At 40.1% G+C, this 23,015-nt stretch overlaps 1 protein-coding gene across 4 annotated transcripts in view; it reads left to right on the top strand.

Annotated features, from left to right (window-relative positions):
- The window catches only part of CCDC83 (coiled-coil domain containing 83), a 57,140-nt gene extending 34,650 nt beyond the window's left edge, over positions 1 to 22,490 (top strand). Inside the window, exons 8-11 of one of the 4 annotated variants that reach the window (XM_032357476.1) lie at positions 6,431 to 6,552; positions 10,671 to 10,747; positions 11,271 to 11,449; positions 22,280 to 22,490. In XM_032357476.1, the coding sequence (XP_032213367.1) occupies positions 6,431 to 6,552; positions 10,671 to 10,747; positions 11,271 to 11,449; positions 22,280 to 22,312 (411 nt within the window). In that variant the 3' untranslated portion in view covers positions 22,313 to 22,490. Of the gene's footprint in view, positions 1 to 6,430; positions 6,553 to 10,670; positions 10,748 to 11,270; positions 11,450 to 14,199; positions 14,675 to 22,279 lie in introns of those variants that run through there. The other 3 variants (XM_032357477.1, XM_032357475.1, XM_032357474.1) reach the window with 3 other exon arrangements.
- The last annotated feature ends 525 nt before the right edge of the window (positions 22,491 to 23,015 follow it).

Below are 23,015 nucleotides of genomic sequence, written 5' to 3'. Positions count from 1 at the left end.
TTTTTAAAGATTTTATTTATTTATTTGACAGACAGAGATCACAGGTATGCAGAGAGGCAGGCAGGGGGGTGGGGGTGATGAGGCTCCCTCCTGAGCAAAGAGCCTGATGCAGGGCTCGATCCTAGGACCCTGAGATCATGACCTGAGCCGAAAGCAGAAGCTTAACCCACTGAGCCACCCAGGCACCCCAGTAGGTGGAATTTTAAAAAACAATTTCTTCTTTCTCATTTTTTTGAACTGGAAAGGACTTTAATTTATGAGCCGAAGACATGGGAAAAGCACAGAATTGTGACTAGCTAAAGTAAAATTTAAGTGGAATCCTAATCTTATTACAAGCTGTTACTCAATGAATACCATCAATAATTTCAATAACAACCAGAAATCATTTTTGGCATCCTGACTCATATACTCAAATGTATGAAGCTTCTTTATGCCCTAAAATTGATCTGGTCTTCCTCAAGACTCTACTTCCTTCTGGGTAGTGGGAGGAAGGCTGAAGGATCATTCTAACCTCATTCCCTGCTGTTTTTGAATTGCCTTTTTGGGATGACATAGTCTCCTTTGCATAAATGTTCAGTCGGTTAGATTTCCTTACTTCCCCCTGCTCTGCTCCAAGACAGATCCTGTTATATAAGGAGGTGGGGCTTACATACCCTCTTGTGGGGCATGTCACTGAAGAGGGCTCAGATCTGTGGGTTTCCTTTGGATCTTTGCTCCCTCTGCCTTTCGTCTGTACAGGACGTGCTTTCGTCTGCTCCCTGCACTGGTGACTTCTGAATGGACTGCTCTGACCTTGTGGACATCATGTTGCAGCCAATACCGAACCCACAGTTGCAGCCATTTGCCAGTGGTCAAGATGTCCCTACCCATTGCAGGCTCTACATCCTATTCTAGCTTGGTCATCAGACTCTCTTCACACCTCTTTCTGGAGAACATGTGGGAACTAGTGGCCCAGTGTGCTACCTTAGACCCTTAAGTCTGGGTCTCCCTATACCAGCGCTGCAATACTGCTCTCACTGAATGTGGTCATGGGAGGACTTCTAGACCTTCTTTGTTATGAGGCACTGTCCTGTGTTCCTCACTCTGTACAGACCACACCCTCTGTCTTCCCTCCTTACACTCATGTACCTGGAAAACTCCCAACTCTCTTTTAGACACAGACTTTGATGCTTAATTTCTTTCTGAATCATTTTGTATTTCCCCCAGAAAGTGTTGGGTACTTTTTACTCTGTGCTCTCTTGTTTCATGACTCTTGTTAAAATATGTTGAAATTGTCTGTTTTTGCATCTATCTCTTCATTGCAGAGAGCAGGCTATGCATTTTACACTGCATATCCATGAGAACTAATAAATAATCTATGTTCAATATATAGTTATTGAATAAAAGGATGTCCATGAGTATAGATATATTCATTCGAGATATGAATCAAGTACCTGGCTTAGATCTTGGGTAAAGATGTGAAAGCATGTTATTGGATAAAAGAGGTAGATAATCTTTGGTCTAGATACTACAAGGTGCTACAGAAGATGTGCAAAACTCACTACTTGGAAATTCCCTTTATATCCAGACAAGTAGTCACCAACCTGTGCTCAGATACTGTCCATGAAAGAACAGTCACTCTCTTTTGGAAGAATTCACTTCAGCTACACACAGCTCTTGTTAGCAAGTTATATATATGTACATGATTCTCAAATATGCGTGTTCAACACTAACATGTGTGTCCATAGCTCTAGACCTGTATCTTTATTTGCCTGCCAAATATTTCCACATGGATGTCCCAAAGGTACTCAATATAACTAAAGCAGGATTCGTTAAATTTCTCTTTAAATTTTCACTTCTTACATCTCCTTTTTCACCATCTGCTCAGATACCTGAAGTAAAAATGTCACTATCACCTTCTCTTCTCTTTTCCTTGCCCCCTATTTGGCTGAATAGAATTGGTGAATCTGGGAAACAAGTAATTTAAAAATTAATGTGCTTTCTATGATAGCAACTATTACCTTTAAGCTGCCCTTATAAAGTCATGGTAAACAGGAGTCCAAACTACTTCCAAAATGAATCAAGATGAATCCCTAGTTTTAAAAAATGAATATTGATTTCAAAAACGCAAAGTGAATGGGTGCCTGGGCAGCTCAGTTGGTTAAGCATCTGCCCTCAGCTGAGGTCATGATCCCAGTGTCCTGGGATGAAGGCCCTTGTGTTGGGCTTTTTACTTAGTGGGGAACCTACTTCTCCCACTCTCTTTGCTCCTCCCCCTGCTCTTGTGCACATGCCTCTCTTTCTCTATCCAGTTGAGATGCCTAAATTATAACCATTACCCTATTTCTGCTTCTGCACCTTTGCTTGCTAACCCATGAGGAGATGGCAAAATACCAGCAGACTTTCTGTAGGCACTCTGTAACCACACAACCCCCGCCCAGAATCGAACCTAGCAGAGTGGCCGCTCCCGCACCCCCACCCGGCTCTGGGCGGAGAGATAACAACCATCTGGCGCCAGAGAAACCCCCACCCAGAATTGGACATGACAAAGTGACTGCTCCCGGACCCCCCTCCCAGCTTTGGGTACGGGAGATAATAACCATCTGGCACCCCGCGGTTTGACAGGGAGACCCCGGCCAATCCTGAGGGGGCACATACCCTAGCAGCACCAACTAAGCAGTTTGAAGAATGACAGCCCTTTGACCTAACCAATAATCTATTCTCAGCCTTTTCCCGTTCTGTAGCGCACATTATAGATGTGCAATGTAGTCATATTATAGAGTTGCCATTTGATTTTCCCGCGGTATGTAGTGATTTGTTAAGAGATACTATGATGTATGCTAAGTCTCTGCCTCCCCAAATAGTGTATAAAAAATGCTGTGATCCTGAGCTCAGGACCTCTTAGTGTCACCGGCAACGAGCGTGCGGAGGTCCGGGTTCGAACTCGTAATAAACGACCCTTGCTTTTTGGCTTTGACTCTGGACTCTGGTGGTCATCTTTGGGGGCTCTTGGAATTCGGGCACAACACAGTAAATAAATAAAATCTTTTTTAAAAACCCAAAAACTCAAGGTGAGCCTAACAGTTAAAGAATATTAGGGAGCAGCAGTAATCTTGATACTTTTATTGAATATAACAGCATAATCCTAATTAATAATAATTTAACAATTCAAATCTTAAGTCTTATGTCATAGATATTAGGTTCAGAGAGAATACCTGTAAAAATTTATATCTGACTGATAAGAAAGGGGTTTTTTTGGTGTTTTGATCCTTCTTACTAAAGCCACAAATGATATTTTGTTTCATTTTATTTTTTATTTCTCATGATTCAGTAGAAATAAAAGATAGGAAAAATGTCAAGTTTAATTAAATCATGAGCAAAAGAGCTTAGTAATAAAGGACAAATCATTTTAAGGAAATTTAATAGACTTAATTTCTCCTTATTTCAATAAATACTTATTTTAGCATTATTAAATTTACTCATAAAATTAATTAATACCATCCCTGGGTGCACCTGGGTGGCTCAATGGATTAAAGTCTCTGCCTTTGACTCAGGTCATGATCTCAGCATCTTGGGATCGAGCCCCGCATCAGGCTCTCTGCACAGCAGGGAGCCTGCTTCCTCCTCTTTCTCTGCCTGCCTCTCTGCCTACTTGTGATCTCTGTCTGTCAAATAAATAAATAAAATATTTTTTAAAAATTCTTAAAAAAAAATACCATCCCTGGCTATAAGTATTATCACAAGAATTGAAAATTGCCCAGAAATAGAATAATGTATGTCAATTAATTTCTTTGAGAGAGGTTTAGAATGATTAACAAGGGATATTCAATAATGGAACTCTTGCAGGAAAAATGTGTCATTAAAGGTACTAAAATACAGTGCAAAAAAAATAATAATGGAAGTCCTGAAAGCATTTCTCTTTTTAACTATCTTTCACCGATAACCAAAAACTTGTATCTGTGGAAAAGATATGTAGTGTCCTATGCAGGACTTAAATTTTCTGGTTTTATTTAGCATGATAATTAAGGAAGGGAAGAAAACTGAAATTTCCAAATGACTTAGATTCACTCAACAAACAGAAAGCCAATAAAAACTAGACAAAGGGATTCAAAGAGGTTAGCAATCAGAGTTTCAAGTGTGAGAAGGCATGAAACTAACTTGCGTCTTTCAGGGGAGATTTTCAAGAGCACACATTTAATTCAGGATCCTAAGTCTCTAACTTATAATAGTTTAAATTATCTTTCTCAATCTCTTAAGTACATTTCTGGGTATCTAGGGAGAAGCCCACATGGGGAGAGAAAAGCAGTCTTCTACTTCCTCCTTTTAACTTTCTTACCCTAATGTAAATAAATACCTAATGTAAAGGTATTTATATGGCAATAAAAAGGAAGTAGTTCATTTCCCTAATATTTCAAAAGACTGGAAACAGTAATTGTTGGGAACCTTAGTTAGTAGTCCAAAGGGTCAGTGATGCCACAAGATATCCTTAGCTTGGAAGATCAGATTTAACTCTCCAAAAAGGACCTCTTGCTTCTCAGTTTTGGAAGGAGACCAAGAACTGTGTGTGCTGCCTTCCAAGCATGCCAAGCCCTTGGGTCAAACATTTCCAAATGTCCTATCAATTCCTTCTGTTTACAAACTCTAAATATAATTTTCCTCATTCTTTGACATTTGAAAATTATTAACTCTTCCTTAAGGCATTCAAGCCCATAATCAAGCTGATGATCTCCCAATGCACGAGATGCTAAAGCACCAATCCCTAAAAGCTTTCTATAATTTAGTATTATGGACTTAAAATGGTTTACTAAATAGTTTAAGGCAGGTAAATAATATATGCTTTTCTTTCTAACTATAAACCTCCAGCAATATTTGAGCCTTTTCTATGGCACTAGTATCGCTTTATGTTACTGTTACTCGTGTATTTGTTCACCGGATTATAAGCCTCTTTGAGGGAAACTCTTTCCATGCCTCATTCACTTTTGCATCCTTCAATGTCTCACACAGAACCTTGCCCATAGTAGGAATTTAAGCATTTAATACATGACTTACGTGAGAGATATGCATGTAGTAATACACAGAATGTTTTCAGATTCCAAAATGCAATAAATAAATTTCAAGTACAAGTCAAAAATGTTAGTTATCTAAGTACTCATCTCAGCTATGCTCTTGGCAACACCTAACAAGAGATACTGAATCTAAACCCCTGAACCTTTTTTGTTTCATCATATTCCCTTGAGATACTTACTTTTTCCAGTTTATCTCCATTATTCCCATCAGCATATCACTTTCTCTTTTATAGTCTTTTTTAAAAAACATTTATTTATTTATTTTAGAGAGAAAGCATGCTTGGGAGGAGGGGCATAGGAAGAGGGAGAGAGAGAATCTCAAGCAGACTCTCCACTGAGCCCAGAGTAGACATGGGGCTTGATCTCACAACCCTAAGATCATGACTTGAGCTGAAATCAAGAGTCAGATGCTTAACTGACTGAGCTACCCAGGTGCCCGTTTTCTATACTCTTTGAATTCTCCTATTGTCCTGACCTATCTCCATGAGCACCTCTCAATGCAGCACCTGTATAGCTCATGCTACATGAGGCAGGCTGAGAGGTGAGCCTAGTAACATCCTATATATCTTTCCCACTGTCTAAGTCTTTAGACAAAGTTTCCAAAATATCCTTCTTAAAGATTGATGGGAATTCCATCAAAAGAAGCAGCAAATTTTGTTCATATTTAATTAAGTTAGTCATATTTCTTTAGTAAACATGAAACCCATGTCTACCTATGACCTTCCATCACCTGCAAAAAAAAAAAAAAACCAAACCCTTTAGCATTATTTCCCTAATTGTCCAGTTTCTCTCCTACTCCCCACATCCATTTTGTATCTATCCAAAACCAAAATAACTGCCTAACATGTGGTTTGTTCTGCCTAGAGTGTACCTTCTTTTGTTGTCTGAAGAATCCCAACTTGGTCTTCAAGATCCAGATTAGATGTCATTTCCTCTATTAATTCTCCCTTACCTCCTACCCCAGACCTAGAGTGAAACTCCCACCATAGCTGAGCATCTTCTGTTATGGTTTGATCACACTGCTTTTTGTTTTTATCACCATCTTCCCCCATTTAAGCACAACGATAAGTTAATTAGTCTTATTTTCATGTTTATCTCTACCTCCAGCACATAGAACCACCAGGGTTTCTGAAGAGTAGGAAAAGACAACTCCTGCCATTCACTAGTAACTGCCTAACCATGTAAACAAGTTCTGCAAACAATCCAGAAAAGAGACCCACTCATCACTTCTTAGAGAGGAAGGACAAAGCAAACCCAGTGATAAATAATACAGGATAGATCTTCCCCTCAGGCAAATGGACTTTTAGGAGTTGAGTATTTTACAGAAGACCATGTTGAACTAAGTGAACAAGTACCAATATCCATCCATTCTCTTCTGAGAACAGATTGCAAACCACAAGAAGGAAGTTGAAAAATTGGAAAACATTATTCATGAACTGGAAGAAGAAAATTTGGTGCTTATTGATCAACTATTCAACTGTAGACTTGTGGATCTCAAAATACCCAGGTGAAAGTCATTAGCATATCTAGAAAGTAGCTTGTAAACATTTGTATGTGTAAGAAGTTGTTATTTTTAAAAGATGATATAATTTTTTAATGCTCTAGCTGAATGGCAATAGCTGCAAAGAAAGGCACTCATGACATGGCCACGGTGAAGGTGAAAGATTATTACAACCGGCTGTGGGTACATGCTAACTTTGGCTTGCTTCTTTTAACAATGCACTGTAATCTTAACAGCAAACACTAACCAGGAACATCACAACTGCTGACCTTCAAAAGCCTCCAGGTCAGCAGGGAAAATGGGCATAAAAATAAAAGCATACCTGTGCAGCAGAAGATAGACCAAGGTGTGATCAGCTTTGCTGTAGCTTCCTGGAGGTCTTCTGCCCTTAGGGTTACCTTGTGGACTGTAACATTGTTTCCTTTGATAGTGGAAGAGTCCAGCTACCTTCCAGGCAGAGAAAATAGCCTTGCATTCCAAGTCACATTTATTCCTGAGCAAGAGAAACCAAAAGTGTATTTTAGGCTCTCTCTTTTTCTGAACTGACAAAAGAATTCTTTTTTTTTTTTTTTAAAGATTTTATTTATTTATTTGACAGAGAGAAATCACAAGTAGATGGAGAAGCAGGCAGAGAGAGAGAGAGGGAAGCAGGCTCCCTGCTGAGCAGAGAGCCCGATGCGGGACTCGATCCCAGGACCCCTGAGATCATGACCTGAGCCGAAGGCAGCAGCTTAACCCACTGAGCCACCCAGGCGCACAAAAGAATTCTTAACACACCAGTCTTGAGGAAAACTGGGATCCTGGAATATGGAATTCAAATTCAGAGTGGTAGTGATGATTTGGGCAAGCTGTCAGAAACAACTGATACCCCGAAGAGTAGCATGTTTAGGAAGAGAGGGGAAACCAATCACACCGATGCAGGCTGTGCATGTGGAAAGCGGGAGACAATGTCTTGGACATTGTCTGGTCCAGGAGTTAAAGCTGAGAAACTAAACATGGTGAAAGGGCCACAAAAAAGTTCCTACCCGAACAGTTCTTGTGGTTTGCATGGCATGAAAAAATACTGTTTGTGACAGAGTATTTCTTGTTCACAAACTTCCCGATGTGTTCCAAGCAGGGTGGCTACAGGTATTGTGGGCTTTCGTTTGCTGGGCTAAGGTATGGGCTGCGGGATATAAGCGTGGAGAAACAGGAATCATGTAGTTGCGTTACAGGCTGAAGCCTGGCGGGGCAGTATAGAGAAGGGGCTGGCCACCTGTTCCCTTACACAAGGTCCGCGCGGTGCCCTGGAGAGGTAGACACCTGTGCAGACGTGGCGGGCAGTCGACTGTTTACTGGACTCCTGAATTCCCAGTCTCTTGAGCTGATGCCCTCAAGGAGTCCTAGGGGGTGTGGGCCTTAGCGTCCCCCCAGGAAGCGACACACTCTTGTCAGCCCCCTCCTCTTTGATCAGGTCTCCAGCTCCACGCTCCTGTCCATCCTGCTGCTGCTGTCACCTTCTTAGCCAGCAGGTCTTCATCTCTGCAGCCACGGCTGGCGCTTTCCCTGCCTCTGCTGTTGTCTTTCCTTCTTTTCTCAACAGGCCCAATCTTAGAAAGGAGCTACCCTCCAAACTGCTAGCCCCATTTGCTGCTTTGGTCCGCTCAGTCTTCTCTGTCTGATTTGGTGCTGCCACGGAAGGGAATGGCTGGTTCTACAAAGGGGAATTCTTTCACTGGCCACAGAGAACTGGGTTGTGATGGGCAGGGAGATGAGCAACTCTTAATGGAGATGTTCATGAAGTTGTTTGCAACTTAACTTTGTCAGGTGCAACTTAACTCTACCCAATTTAACCCCTAGCCCCACAAAAATCCTCAATAAAACTGACAGTGTTCATCAGTGCCTTGTGGCTTGGTTTTCTTTAGTGAGAGACCTGAGTGTTTAGTCTGGCTTCTGAGTTGGGAGAGATGCGTTCAAAATCTGACCAAGCAAAAAGAAAGCATGGGCAATGTGTAGGAGAACCCGGTTAGGAGCCCTGGTACATGCTTCCATGGCACCCTAATCTTTTCCTTCGTGACCTGCATTTATCACACTTGCGATTACTTATTTAATGGCTGCTACCTTGCTAGATTATAAATTCCTTGGGGGCAAGTGATTAGGATATTTTAGAAAGATCTGCATAAAGAAACAGAAATGTGTTAACCCTCAATTATCTGTTCCACCACTTCTCCAGGATAACTTTTAAGTGTATTCAGCAACTTTTACTATAAGCCATTTTCAAGTCAAAGAAATATAATACATATTGCATATTTTATGGCAACTCAGTCTTGTCATATACTAGGAGGGTGAGAAATACACACAAACTATGCCCAAAGGACATACAAAAAGTGTTTTCCTATTTGGCTCAAGAATGGGGGTATTTTAGCTAACAGAGTTACTACCTTTCCCATCCAGTGCTCCCCAGACTTCCTCCTTCACAACTCACATAGAATGTCATAGTGTCTGCTAGACACGTGAGATGAGGCGAACGTCCACCACAGGTGACTGCCCAGGGACCCCAGCACCACAGAACTGAGGCTAAGTGGACCAATACTTACAAATCTAACACTAACTTCATATAATAACATTCTTTTTATTTTTTTTAAGATTTTATTTATTTGTCAGAGTGAGCACAGGCAGACAGAGTGGCAGGCAGGGGCAGATGGAGAAGCCGGCTCCTGCTGAGCAAGGAGCCTGATGTGGGACTCGATCCCAGGATGCTGGAATCATGACCTGAGCCGAAGGCAGCGGCTTAACCAACTGAGCCACCCAGGCATCCCATATAATAACATTCTTTAAGTATTTTCCATATTATCAAGTGTTGGTGCACTGTGGTGATAAAAGGTGACAACGAATTAATGGTTATGAGAGAATCCACATCTAAATGTTTAAGACAATTAGTATGATCATAATGATTCAAAGTGGGAAAACCAGGAAAGAAGAGAATTCTAAGACCTCAGACATGTCTACCTGCAGTCCAGAGCTACATGTGAAAGTGATCTTGACTGAGCTGAACCTTAAAAAGCCTTTACAAACATAAATATTGTATGCAGTTATATTATTTGCTGGAGACTTACGCATTTTGAATAACACTTTACTCCTGTTCTTTAAATAATTGACAACCTATAATCCAGGGGCTTCACTCTGATTGCTGAGCTGGTAAGCATGGGGGCTGGTTTGAATATCTGCAAGAGTCCGATTCACACTGTCTTCAGGCAAAGCTATCAGGAGCTTTCAAGACATCATATACTCTGGTTGAAAGTTCAGTGGGGGGGGGGGCGCCTGGGTGGCTCAGTGGGTTAAGCCACTGCCTTCAGCTCAGGTCATGATCTCAGGGTCCTGGGATCGAGCCCCATGTCGGGCTCTTCGCTCAGCGGGGAGCCTGCTTCTCTCTCTCTGCCTGCCTACCTGCCTGCTTGTGATCTCTGTCAAATAAACAAATAAAATCTTTAGGAAAAAAAAAAAAAAGAAAGTTCATTGGGTGCCGAAAAGCAGAGCACAGGCTTACACATGTGCACCGAGAGCTGCGTTGGTGGACGTACACATCACCTGCCACTCGGTGTCAGCCGGAGCCTCCATGTCATCTGGGATTCCTGCTGCTCACTGTCTTTCTCTTTTTCTCTTCATTTTAAAACCATCCATTCAAGCCCCAGTTGTCCCTCACCTGGATAACTACAATAGCACCCTAACAGGTGTCGTGCTCACTTTCATTCCCAGGACATTAAGTGTGTTATTCCCTTATCATGCAATGCCCTTCCTCACCCCAAGCCCTTCCCTGGCAAACAGTCCCCTGGTTCTTCAAGACTCAGTTCAGGTACCGTCTGCACCTGGAAACCTTTCCTGACTCCTAAAGCTCCATCAGGTGTTGCTTCTGTCCCACAGCATTTGTCACACTCGCCTACTCACCCATCAGGGTAGAGACCATCACCCTAAAATACTGTAGGCCTCTCTGTACCCCACTGGGCCTCATGGACCTCAAAGGTATAAACTATGTCTCATTTTTCATCTATGTGTCTTCCAACACCTACCAGAGAGAAAGACACCAGTGAGCAGATGGTGTAATATTTGTTGACTGACAGGCTGTTTTTCTCATTTGTTCTTTTTAGGCAACTATATCTTACTCAAGCTGCTGGACTGAAACCTCCGCCTAAAGCGCCTTTGGAGTTGCCAGAAATATATGGGGGTATTATTTTATTGTAATGGTGATAGGGTTTTTTTTTTTTAAATTAACAAATACTTACTGAGCATCTATTATAGACAGGTACCTCATACCCAGGAGCTATTCAGGGAATAAATACATGCCAGCTTCTCCATATTTCTCTTCTTGCAGCTTTCTCTAGTCCTGTTTTCAAATTAAAGTCACTATGTTTTAGAATTACATTAAATACTCGTGGAGAGGGATGGGGTGCTGTCTACACTGGTGTGTTTTTGGTTCCTGTTTAGTCAACCAACCAAAATACCAGCACGCACATAAGTTACCATATGATGTAAGTTACCATATGATTACCAAAACCTAACAGCTAACAGAAAGGCATACAACTTAGAGATTCTAAACATGGGAATCACTCTCACCGTAATACATAGATTCTATATTTTTCAAAGCTCTTTCAAATTAGAAGTGTGAGAACGTGTATATTGTACTTTCATTTTTCTCGATCCCCAAATAACCAATTTCTTTGTATTCATCCAAAAATTGCAACCTGCAGAAGTAAAAGGTAGAGACCTCATGAGCTCATCAGCAGAGGACAGTGCTTTGTATCTCAGTCATGAGGATGGTATCAGATATGCCAAGCAACTGCAGACAGATGAAGAAAACAGCTCATGTATAGAGTTTGGGCCCTCTGATATTAAATACTTACTATATGAGGATGAGAAGGATTTCAAGGTAAGATTCATGAAAAAAATTTTTGAGTACTAAGAGTATTCATGTACTTTTGAGTACATGTCATTTTATTGATTGAGAAAATTAACTTAAAACATGGATATTGAAAAATTCTATTTAGACTAACTTATTAGTAAAGTTGGCCCACCATTCATATCTCTCACTAGATAGAATTTTCACTTCTACTCTTGTGCAATTTGCTACATATATTCATTAACAGGGGTTCATTCCTTGTATACCATGTAAGTTATCTAATACTATATAACAAATTACCTCCAAACTTAGTAGCTTATAACAACTGTCATTTATTCTCTTTCATGGCTTCTGTTGGTTAGGAATTTGGGAAGGGCTCCAGTGGACAGTTCTCACTTGGGCCCTCAGGCAGTTGCAGTCCTATGTCAGCGGGGGCGACGAGGTCATCTGAAGGCTTGACTGGGGCAGGAGGATCCACTTCCAGGGTGGCTCACTCATATGGCTGGCAAGTGAATGCTGGCTGAACTGGGAGTCTCTGTTCTTCACATGGGCTCTCCACAGGGTGCCCTTATTGTTTCTATTATGGTGTCTGCCTTCTCTGAGAACAAGCAATACCAGAGACCAAGGTGAAAGCTGCAATATTTTATAAGACTTAGATTTAGAAATCATATACCATCTCTTTCTCATATTCTAGTTGTTGATTTAGTTACAAAGTTCCACCCAAAGGGAGGGAATGTAGCTCCTGCATCTGGAAAGAGGAAGGAGCACCACACTCTAAGAACAGCATATGGGATAGGATATCTATTGGTATGGCCATCTTTGGAAAGTATAGACTGCCACATATACCATATTAGGTGATAACTGGAGTATCAAAGCTTTTTACTTTTAAAGCCTTTTGGGTACATTCCAATTACTCCCATTTCTATCCCTTGCCATTTTCCTTCTTGGTACTACCAATAACTTTAAAAATTCTCCTAGAACTTAAAGTCTGGTAGGAGAACGAGTGCTGTATGAAAGCAGAAGAAACTGAAAAAATCAACAAAAACCATTTTAGCTGAATACACCTCAGTCCTGCTAACATCAAGTGACAAAGACTAAAGTTCTAGTCTCTATGGCATTCAAATACCCCCATGGGGGTTTTGAAATCATGACACTTGGTATGTTATCATGACCTCAGGCTACTGCACCATTGTTTACAAAATTCCAAAATCACATACCATTTGGCTGAATGAAAGGGCTTCTTACTTTCCATGGAGGTTTTTGAGGGTGGAAATGGCACTATGTATGCTATGGACTGAATTGGATCCCCCATCCCCATTCCCACTCCCACCATATTCATATGTTGAAGCCCTCACACCCAATCTACAGATAGGGTCTTTAGGAGGTAATTAAGGTTAAATGAGGTTAAAAAAAAAATGGAGCCTCAGTTTGATAGGAAGGTGACTTATAAGAAGAGAATGTGCCTTGTAAGGACACAGCGAGAAGGCAGCCATCTGCAAGCCAGAAAGAGAACTCTTATCAGAACCCATCCAGTGTAGCACTCTGATCTTGAATTTCCCAGTCTCCAGACTGTGAGAACTAACTAAATGTCTGCTGCGTAAGCCAGTCCATCTATGATACTTTGTCATCACAGCTTGAGCAGACTCTGAAATATGTTGGAGACATCCGTCAGTTTGTTTTTCTCCTATCTTATGTTTCGTGTAGCTCTATAATCACATATTTTTAAAATAAAATAAATACAACTATATGCATTTTTGAGGAACAAAATAATGCCCTCCTTTTTTCATTCAGTGATTTTTCCTAAATTCTAATAAATGTTTCTTGAAAACCCCACACATGCCAGGTACTTGTTAGATGTTTGGGAATTTATGGGGAGAATAGGCAGAAATGAAGTTTCAAAGATGCCTATATGGAAGGCCCTCCCCTCAAACTGTTACATTCTAGAAGACAGATTAGAAAATCACTAATCAATATACATGAGGAAAGTAGCACCTGTATCTGTCTCCCTGACCAGTCCACCTGTGACCTTATCATTGCACCTCAGCACTTGGTACAGGGCCTGCTACAAAGTGGGAACTCAGGAAAGGTTTGCTGAAATGTTGAAGGAATTCAAAAGAGAGAGTTACGGCTTGAGGAGGCTTCTAAGAGGAAGGCATGCTGGGTAGGGCCTGAGCTGTTTCAACCCACTATTGGGTTGGCTGGGATTTCATGTAAATGAGATTTCTAATTCCATTTGCGGATATCTTGAGCTATAGTTAGTTTGACAGAATATAGTCAGTTTTACTTATACAGTACCCAGTGGTCCTTTGAGAAGTGAAAAATTCATGGAGCATTTGCTTAATAAGAATATTTATAGTCAAAGTGATGTTTACAGATCCTTCCCATTGTTCTTGAATAATGTAGAAAACTCTGCTGTGGTTATATCCTGGCCAGCAGAGGGCTATATATAGCCAACACTTTTCTTTTACCAATTAAAGACTTTGAGAGAATGTATCTCCCCACTCTAATTGGTGCTCCCCACCCAACTCCCTGAAAGACAAGCCTGTTGGCTTGCTGCCTGCTCTTTGGGAGCTCTTGAAACCATGCCCCACTGGGTATACAAGCTTATTGAGTGGTTTTCTGTTTACAGTGGCTCTCATATTTCACATGTTATTCAGGCAGTTAAGAGAGCAATGAAATATGTCAGATCAAGGCCAACTATAATAAAAGAAATCTAACTATTAAGACTGATACCCTGTTGGATAACCTCTCCTATTCTCTTCTGTGTCCGTTCACCATAGGATTATGTAAACCTGGGGCCCCTGCAAGTGAAGCTCATGAGTGTGAAGAGCCAGAAAATGCCCATTCATTTTCAAGAGAAAGAAATTCCAGTCAAATGTTATGAAGATGTCAGGCGCCCAGAAAGCCGCATCACATATAAAATGATGAAGTCTTTTCTCTAAGACCAAACACTGCAAAGCAAAAATAACTTTTTCTTATAAATTTTCATTGGGAACTTAAGTGTATTGCTTGCCCATTTTATTTACACTTTGGTTCATTTTTAAACCAGTTGTTATTTCTAAAGGTCATGATGACATTTAAAATCCAAGTTCCAAGTATTCAGATGTTCATTTATCTGCATGACAAAAATGAGAGTACACTTTATATTTCTATATCCAAGTATACAGAAAAATGATAATGGGCCCAAGATGGTTTCTGAGTTTCCTTACCACTTAAAGTCTGCTGCTTCATCTATCATTCCAATAAGAAACAGTTCAGTTAGGAGTTTTCTTTTTTTAAAGATTTTATTTATTTATTTGACAGAGAGAGATCACAAATAGGCAGAGAGGCAGGCAGAGAGAGAGGAGGAAGCAGGCTTCCTGCTGAGCAGAGAGCCAGATGTGGGGCTCGATCCCAGGACCCTGGGATCATGACCTGAGCTGAAGGCAGAGGCTTTAACCCACTGAGCCACCCAGGTGCCCCAGTTAGGAGTTTTCTAAGACGAATTCTGAGACCTGTATAGCACTGACTACACAGCTTTGCCTCTGAGAGTGCTGAATGATAGACAGCCAAGCCACAATTCAAGCCTATTCTTCTTTAATCTAACACTATAATAAATATTAAATGCTTTAGAAACAAATGAATTTGAGGGTGGTAATTTATTATATAAAAATATTCCACCAAGAGTGAGATCCTTTTCCTCTCACTTCTGTTAAGTCTAAACTGCTGGGGGCAACTGGGTGATTCAGTTGGTGAAGGGGCAGACTCATGATTTCAGCTCAGGTCACAATCTCAGGGTCCTATGATCGAGCCCCATGTGGAGCCCTGTGTGGAGCGCCATGTCCCACCTTACATCAAGCCCCACATGGAGCACCGGCTGGGCTCCACGCTTGGTGGGGAATCTGCTTGTGATTCTTTCTCCCTCTCTCTCTGCCCCTCCAGCCCTCTCTGTGTCAAATAAATTAATAAATCTTAGAGAAAAAAATACAAGTCTAAACTGCTGAGTCCCGGTTCAAGACCATTACCACTTCCCTCTTGTGAGTGCCACAAGATAAGGACTACGACTGTGCCTGAATCTGACATCAACTTTCCATTTTAAAGCTACACTTACTTGTAATGCTGTCTACAAGGAACATCTTTTAAATATAAGGCCAAAGACAAAGAGAAAATCAACAAGCCAAAAGTCAGTTTGAATGGTTGATAACTCCTAGTAAAGTTGATAACTCCTACTAAGACTAATCAAGAAAGAAAACAAAAAACAAATGAAGGGGCACCTGGGTGGCTCAGTGGGTTAAGCCACTGCCTTCGGCTCAGGTCATGATCTCGAGGTCCTGGAATCGAGTCCCGCATCGGGCTCTCTGCTCAGCAGGAGCCTGCTTCCTCCTCTCTCTCTCTCTGCCTCTCTGCCTCCTTGTGATCTCTGTCTGTCAAATAAATAAATAAAACCTTTAAAAAAAATGAAAAAGGAAGTATCACTACAGATTTTACTGACATTATGAAAAACATCATAAAAGGAAATTAAAGGAAAAAACTTTCTCAATAAAGTTGACAACTTTGATGAAATGGAAACATTTCTTGAAAAACATTTCTTTCAGGAGGAAAAAAAAATTCTAAATAGTCCCCAATCTATAAAAAAAAAGATCTAATATGTACTTAAAATTTTCCCACAAGGAAGATTTCAAACCAAGATGGCTTGCTTTACTGGTAAATTTCTCCAAGGATTTCAAAAAGATAGAGTAGCAAACATACACAAACTCAGAGAACAGAGAAAAAAGAAACACTTCCAAATCATTCAATGAGCTCAATATAATCCTAACACCAACACCTGGCAAGTCATTACAAGAAAAGAGAATAACAGGCCAATATCTCTCGTGAATACAGATGTAAAATCCCCACAAAAATATTAGCTTATTGAATCCAGTTATACATGTTTCACGAATAAAGAACACAGGGTTGGTTTAACATTCAGAAATCAGAGTGGAAACACAAACAGAACCAGTGGATTAAATCAATGTGAATATGCTGCCTGTGATATTATACTATAATTCTGAAAAATTATACTGTTGAGGAAAATTGGATAAAGAGTACATGCTATCTGTTCATATTATCTTTTTTTAATTTAAATTCAATTAGCCAACATGTACATCATTGGTTTCAGATGCAGTGTTCAATGATTCATTAGCTGCATATAAAACCCAGTGCTCATCATATCATGTGCCCATTATAATTGCATGTGAATTTATATCTCAAAATTTAAAAATAAAGGGTAAAATGAATGGAACATAGGTAACTCATACGATCATCTCAACAGGTGCAACATTTGATAAAATTCAATACTATGATAAAAATTCATAATAGTATGGTAAAGCTCTCAGCAAACAAGTATTATCTTCAAAAAACTATAGCTAACACTGAACCTAATAGTGAAATATTAACCTTTTCCCATTGAGGTCAGGAACAAGACACATATGTTCACTATCATACTAATATTCAACAGTATTTAATGTAACTCGAAGTTGTAGCCAGTTCAATAAAGGCAAGAAAAAGAAAAGCATAGAGATTAGAAAGAAAGAAGCAAACTCTACTACTTACAGATGTCAAGTTTCTGTACGTAGATAATCCAAAGTAATCTACAAACTAATAGAATTTATAAGTGAATTTAACAAAGTCACAGGGCAGAGGTCAACAAAGATCCACTGTATTTCTTTGTACAGCAAACAACTGGGAAAAATTTAAATCATTTATAATAAAATAAATTAATTAAAAACATCAAAATCAAGAAAAACATCCAATGAAATATGAGCAAGACTTCTATGTTGAAGACTATAAAACATTGTTGAGAGAAATTAGAGATTATTTAAATAAATGGGGAATAGAGACATACACCATCATCATGGATGATGATTCAAAAGAGTTAAGATGTGAGTTCTTCCTATATCTGGAGATTCAGTGCAATCTCAAGAAAAATTCCAGCAGGTTTTTGTTTACAGAAATTAATGATCTAACATTATTATGGAAATCTATAACCTAAGCAAAAGACCTATAACAGCCAAAACAATCTTGAAGAAAAACAACAGAATTGAAGAACTTATTACCAAATTGTAAGACTTTCAATATTTAAGGTAGTGTGGTTTTGACCCAAGGTTAAAAAGTCCAATGGAACAGAATGAAGAGTCCAGAAACCAACCCACAAAATCACTTGACTTCTGATGAACATGCCATTATAATTTGGGAGCAGGGGAGTTTCTTTTTTTCCCAATTAAAAAATGCTGAGTCAATTGCATTTGGGAAAAATGAACCTCGAACCTGTATCATACCTAATACACAAAAATCAATTCCAAGTGGATCAGAGACCTAAATATGGAAGGTAAAACAATAAGCTTCAAGTAGGAAATATAACAGAATGTCTTCGTGTTCCCCTTTACATACTCAATAGATTCTCCAAGTCTATGCTTGAATTGACATCTATATCTGGTTGGTGTGTAAATGTGGATTCAGCTGTGGTGGTCCACATGCCCCCTTCTCCAAGTCTACTGCTCCTTGTGTCACCTACTCCTTTGGGGAAAAATGCTATAAAAATCACTAATCATAAACTGATAAATCGAATTTCATGAAAATTATAGTCTCTTTTCATTGAAAGATACTATTAAGAGTCAAAAGGCAAGCCACATCCTGGGAGAATATATTTTCTATACATATAGCCAACAAAAAAATATCTAATATATATAAAGAACTTTTACAAATCAATAGGAAAAAAGGCAACCATTTTAGGGGAAAATGAGCAAAAGATCTGAACAGGCATTTCACAAGAGAGTATATCCTAATGACTGCTAAGCATAAAAAGAAGATTGATATACATGCATCAGAATAACTAAAGTTAAAAGTTAAAAACAGCACAAATATTGACAAAGATACAGAGCAACTTGAACTCTTCTGTAATAGTTGGTGGGATCACAACTTGGCATAAAGACTTTGGAATATGTTCGGCAGTATCTATTAAACCTGAACATATATATATATATATATGTCATGATCCAGCAGTTCCATTCTTGTTTTAATACAGAACAAAAATGAGTGTTTATGTTTACCAGAAGGCACGATAACAATATTCCTAGCTGCTTTACTGATAGTAGTCAAAATTTGAAACAACACTAATGACTGTCAGTAATGGAATGTGTAAATAGAATATATACACACATACATACACATACACACACATGTGCACGTGCACGCAAATAAAAAAAGAGGGGAGACAGAGAGGGAGGGATGGAGGGTCACATTGTAGAACACTATACAGCAATGAAAAAGAATAAACTAGTGCCAAATATAGCTACATAGCTCAATCTTATATACATAAGATTGAAGAAAAGAGAGAAGACACAAAAGAGCACATATGATATGCTTCCATTTACACAAAACAGGACAGGCATACTAACCTTAATGATGGAAGTCAGAATAGTGGTTACCTTTGTGGTAGGGAATGATTAGGATGGTACATGAAGGAGTTTTCTGGTAATCTTGATCTGAGTGGCAGTTAACATGGATGTTTCACTTTATAAACATTAAGTAGGACGCTTAAAATTTGTATACTTGACTGATATATTTTATACTTTAAAAGGTTACTCCCCAAAATGTCTCCCGAATATCTATCTTCCAGTCCATTCCACAAAGTGACAGTGTGGAAAGGCGATGCTTATGTTCTGCAGTGTGAATGCCAGTGACAGTGTTTCCTGATGGGAGGGCAGAACATTTTGTTAGAGTGGTCTTTCAGAGGTCAATAGAAACAGAAATGTCTTTGGAAAAGTTGGGAACAATATGAAGTGGATTTGCCAATTTTCTTTTTAAGAAAGAAAGGTAAACTTTTTATAGATAAGGTTTATCTTTACTTTTCTCAGATAGGAAAAAATAACTTACTGCCTTTCCACTGGGACAAATCAAAGAGCTTCCAGTAAACCAACAAACAGAGGCTATGTGACAGCCCACTGGTTTCAGTAGATCAGCAAAAACTGACATTGTTTTTCTCTCACTCTTGGGAAGTTCAGACCATGAGATTATGAAAACAAGCCAGGCATAACATGGTAGGATTCCAGCATTAACTTGTTAGTCGTGGCAGTTTTTCACTTTACAATGTGAATTTGAATTGGAAGAAAATATCAAATAGCTAAAAGTCTTATTTGCTGCCAAGAAGATGTCAGAGTAGAAAAAGCATCCTTTGGAAAAGGAAAGGGAAGAATGTTCTTTCCTTCTGTTAATATAATTTCTTGTGTTTAGAATTTGCAGAATGGTACCATCTCTTAAAAAAAAATTTTTTTTTAACAACCCAAATTCTTAACAGTGTAGGGTTGTATCTTTGTGAGATGACATTTCAAAGCAAATCTCAACAAACCCCTGTACCACTGTGAACCTCCTATCAGTGTCACTCACTCGAGGAATTGTTGATCAAACAAGTCCTTCCAGCCAGGCACTATGTGTAAGGCATTAGGGAGGCAAAATGAAATTGCCCCTTTCTTCAAGATGCTTAAGGTCCAGTAAGAGCCTGGTCGCTCTTCATACCAGCAGCAAAGAGGAGAAGGCAGGACATCTAGACATGTTCTAGGTGTGGTGGGTGGTTGTATTTAACTTGCAACATTCTATTTTTAGCACCCTTAGTAATAATTTTGGAAAAGAAATTTACGATGAGTTTAGAAGGATTTTATGTAGTGGTTTCAGTTTTTAGAATAACCAAGCATGTGAGTTTTATATGTTGCCATTCAAGATTTTGGGGGTGGAAAAGTAGAGACTGTTAGCAGCTTTAGCCTCAGGCGAGGAAATTGCTTATTTTGGGCCAGGAATTAGATAAATTTGAAGAAATTAAGGAGATGGAAAGAGATAAGGCAGAGTATGGGAAAACACATTCTGTGGAGTCAGGCTGGCTATCTTGAATCTTGGGCAGTCCCTTGACCTCTTTTAAGCCTTGTTTCCGCTTCTATATTACAAGGACCTAATTCTCATCTTGCAGGATTTCTTTAAGGATGAAAAAGAGGACATGTGAGGTGCCTGGATGGCTCAGTTGTTTAAGCATCTGCCTCTGGCTCAGGTCATGATTCCAGGGTCCTGGGATTGAGTCCCACATTGGGCTCCTTGCTCAGCGGGGAGCCTGCTTCTTCCTCTGCCTTTGCCCTCCGCCCCTCCCCCATTTGTGCATTCTCTAATAAATCTTCAAAAAAATTTTTTTTAATTATTTTAAAGAGGACATATAACCTGTACATACTGGACATGCAATACAGGTCGTTGAAATAATGACTGGTAATTGACAGGAGTCTCTGCCAGTAAGGCCCAGGGTGTCCGGCTGTCTCTGCAGTGCATTCCCATGTAGGGACAGAGCATGCCTGGGTCCCATCCGTCACATGCTGTGAGGCGCTGACCAGTGCCTGAGGATGGCTGCATGAAGGGGTTTTCTGTTCTGGGCTGGCTGGGGGAAAGGCACTCAGCTGCCACCTGGCATGAGGGCTCCAAGGGGCCTTACCCAGGATCTGCTGATCCACATCAGGCTGTAAGGACCAGTCGTAAACCCACTTGCAAAATTCTTAAGAGTGTGGGGGAGGCTGGGTGGGCACCGTGGGTCAGTGGTAACATTTCTGGTTCTTTTTGAGTCCTATAGCCAGACACTAGTGCGATTCAGGGAACGGAGAGGCCAGGGGATTTTTGTGGCAATAAAGGGCTGTTTGTTAAAGGCCTGCTTGATCTTTCCTTGTTTTACTAGAGCTCAACACAACAGTTCTCTGTATTTTTCTTGGAATAAAACTGGCTTTTGCACTAGATGCAAGGAAATGTGCCCTCAAGCAGCAGAGGCTTTCTAAATATTAGTGACTTTAACTAGATTAAGTATTTCCATTTCCTATTCCTGTGACTTTATGAGGCTCAAGTTCTCAGAAAGGCTGCCTTTTCTTTAACTATGACTCTTTCAGTTGGTTATGTTTTCAATCATTCTGTTCTTATGATCTGAGTAAGTGCTAAAAACCTTTAAGATGCTTTTAAAAATTCTTCATATAGAAATGTTTTTAGGTTTCCGGTAGAGTGAATGAGTTTGAAAGGGACTGCGGATTCAGATGTCCTCACAGATTCTTGGTAAAAAATTTTGTCAGCATTTCCTTCCTCAAACTGGGTGCTCAATTCACTGACCTCTTGCCTTCTTGGGTTTGGGCCATCTTTTTGTATAGTCTCAGCTATAAAAATATGCTAGGCCTTGCAACATTTCCCTCCTAAGAGGAATGAAAATGAACTATGCTGGACTCCCCTCTGCATGACTAACTGAGGTCAGCGAGGCATTTTTACCTTAAAGCCCCCAGACACCAGATCAGAGGGATGGCGTGCCCTGGCCTCATTTTGAGATTCGCTTCAGATCTTCGACGTCCTGTGACTGATAGAATTCATCTTTGCATCAGTTCTTTTCTCCTACCACTTAAAAAGTGACTTCCATGACTTGTGTGCTATTTATGTAAAACCATCAACGTGGACCACTGCTGGGCCTAAAATCTGATGGGAGGGTGCACATTTATACTGAGCACTAGCAGTTTGGATTTGCTTCCTCTTCTTTTTAAGCATTTGACGTTTCCTGTATTCAGTTTCTGTGAAATATTTCCATTCTAAGCTCTAATACTTCTTTTAGTGTATCTCAGATCTCAACTCACAACATGTGACATGGGAAGGTTTTAAAGTCATTGATCAGATAAAGGCTCAGGAGGTTAGCAATTCTTTTGACAGAAAATGGTGACTGTGACAGTGCCTGCTAGTATGCCTTCAAATCTCATTGCCTTCCACTACAATAATGCATTGATTTAGCCATTTTAGCTCAGTACATGATCACCGAAGTTAAAGATTACTTCCCACCTTACCCTGCAGCCACACGACAAAGTTCTAGCCAAGGGAACGTGAGAAACTGAGCACAATTTCTGGATCATGTCCTCCTTTCCTTCCTCCCTACACCCCCTCCATCCTGCTCCAGGGGACTCGGAGATGCAAGGAGCACCTGAAGGACTATGAAGCAGCCAGACACCTACCTAGACCTGAAACTGGGAACCTACCAGTCTTGTGAGCAAAGCTGCGATGCCGGCTCAAACTTGTATGGGAGAGAGAAAATAAACTTGTCTCGTTTGAATCATTCATTGTTTGTGTGAATTTTCTGTGATATGCAAGCCAAATCTAATCCTAATACAGAGACAAACATGAATATTTACCTCACAAGAAGTCGGTGTTTCCAATAGGAAAAGAAATCTCTAAGACACTAAGCAAAACTTCAGGAAGTATTTATTCTCCGTTAAAAAGAAAAAAGAAGTGGTGGCGGGGTTGGCGGGGGAGGTGCTCAAATGACCTTAGGAAGTGTTCTGCTTTATCTCAGGACATCCAAGTTGCTGACCTAAGTATGCTTAAATGAGTGGGGCTGGCTGTTTTAAAAAATGTGTCACCCCAGACTCTACAGTTACTACAGCCCTTAGGACCAAGGACTCCTGCTTATGTGAGGACGTGCAGAGATAGATTCAGGGTTTTGCTTTGGAATCAACCCCTGCAACCTCCAGCAGAGCACTGGGCTGACATCAGCACAATGCACACAGGGCAGGGGGGACAATTCCAAAGACTG

The sequence above is a fragment of the Mustela erminea genome, chromosome 9 (genome assembly GCF_009829155.1).
Source record: "Mustela erminea isolate mMusErm1 chromosome 9, mMusErm1.Pri, whole genome shotgun sequence".
Taxonomy (NCBI): Eukaryota; Metazoa; Chordata; class Mammalia; order Carnivora; family Mustelidae; genus Mustela; species Mustela erminea.
This window is presented reverse-complemented; position numbering and strand designations above follow the sequence as displayed.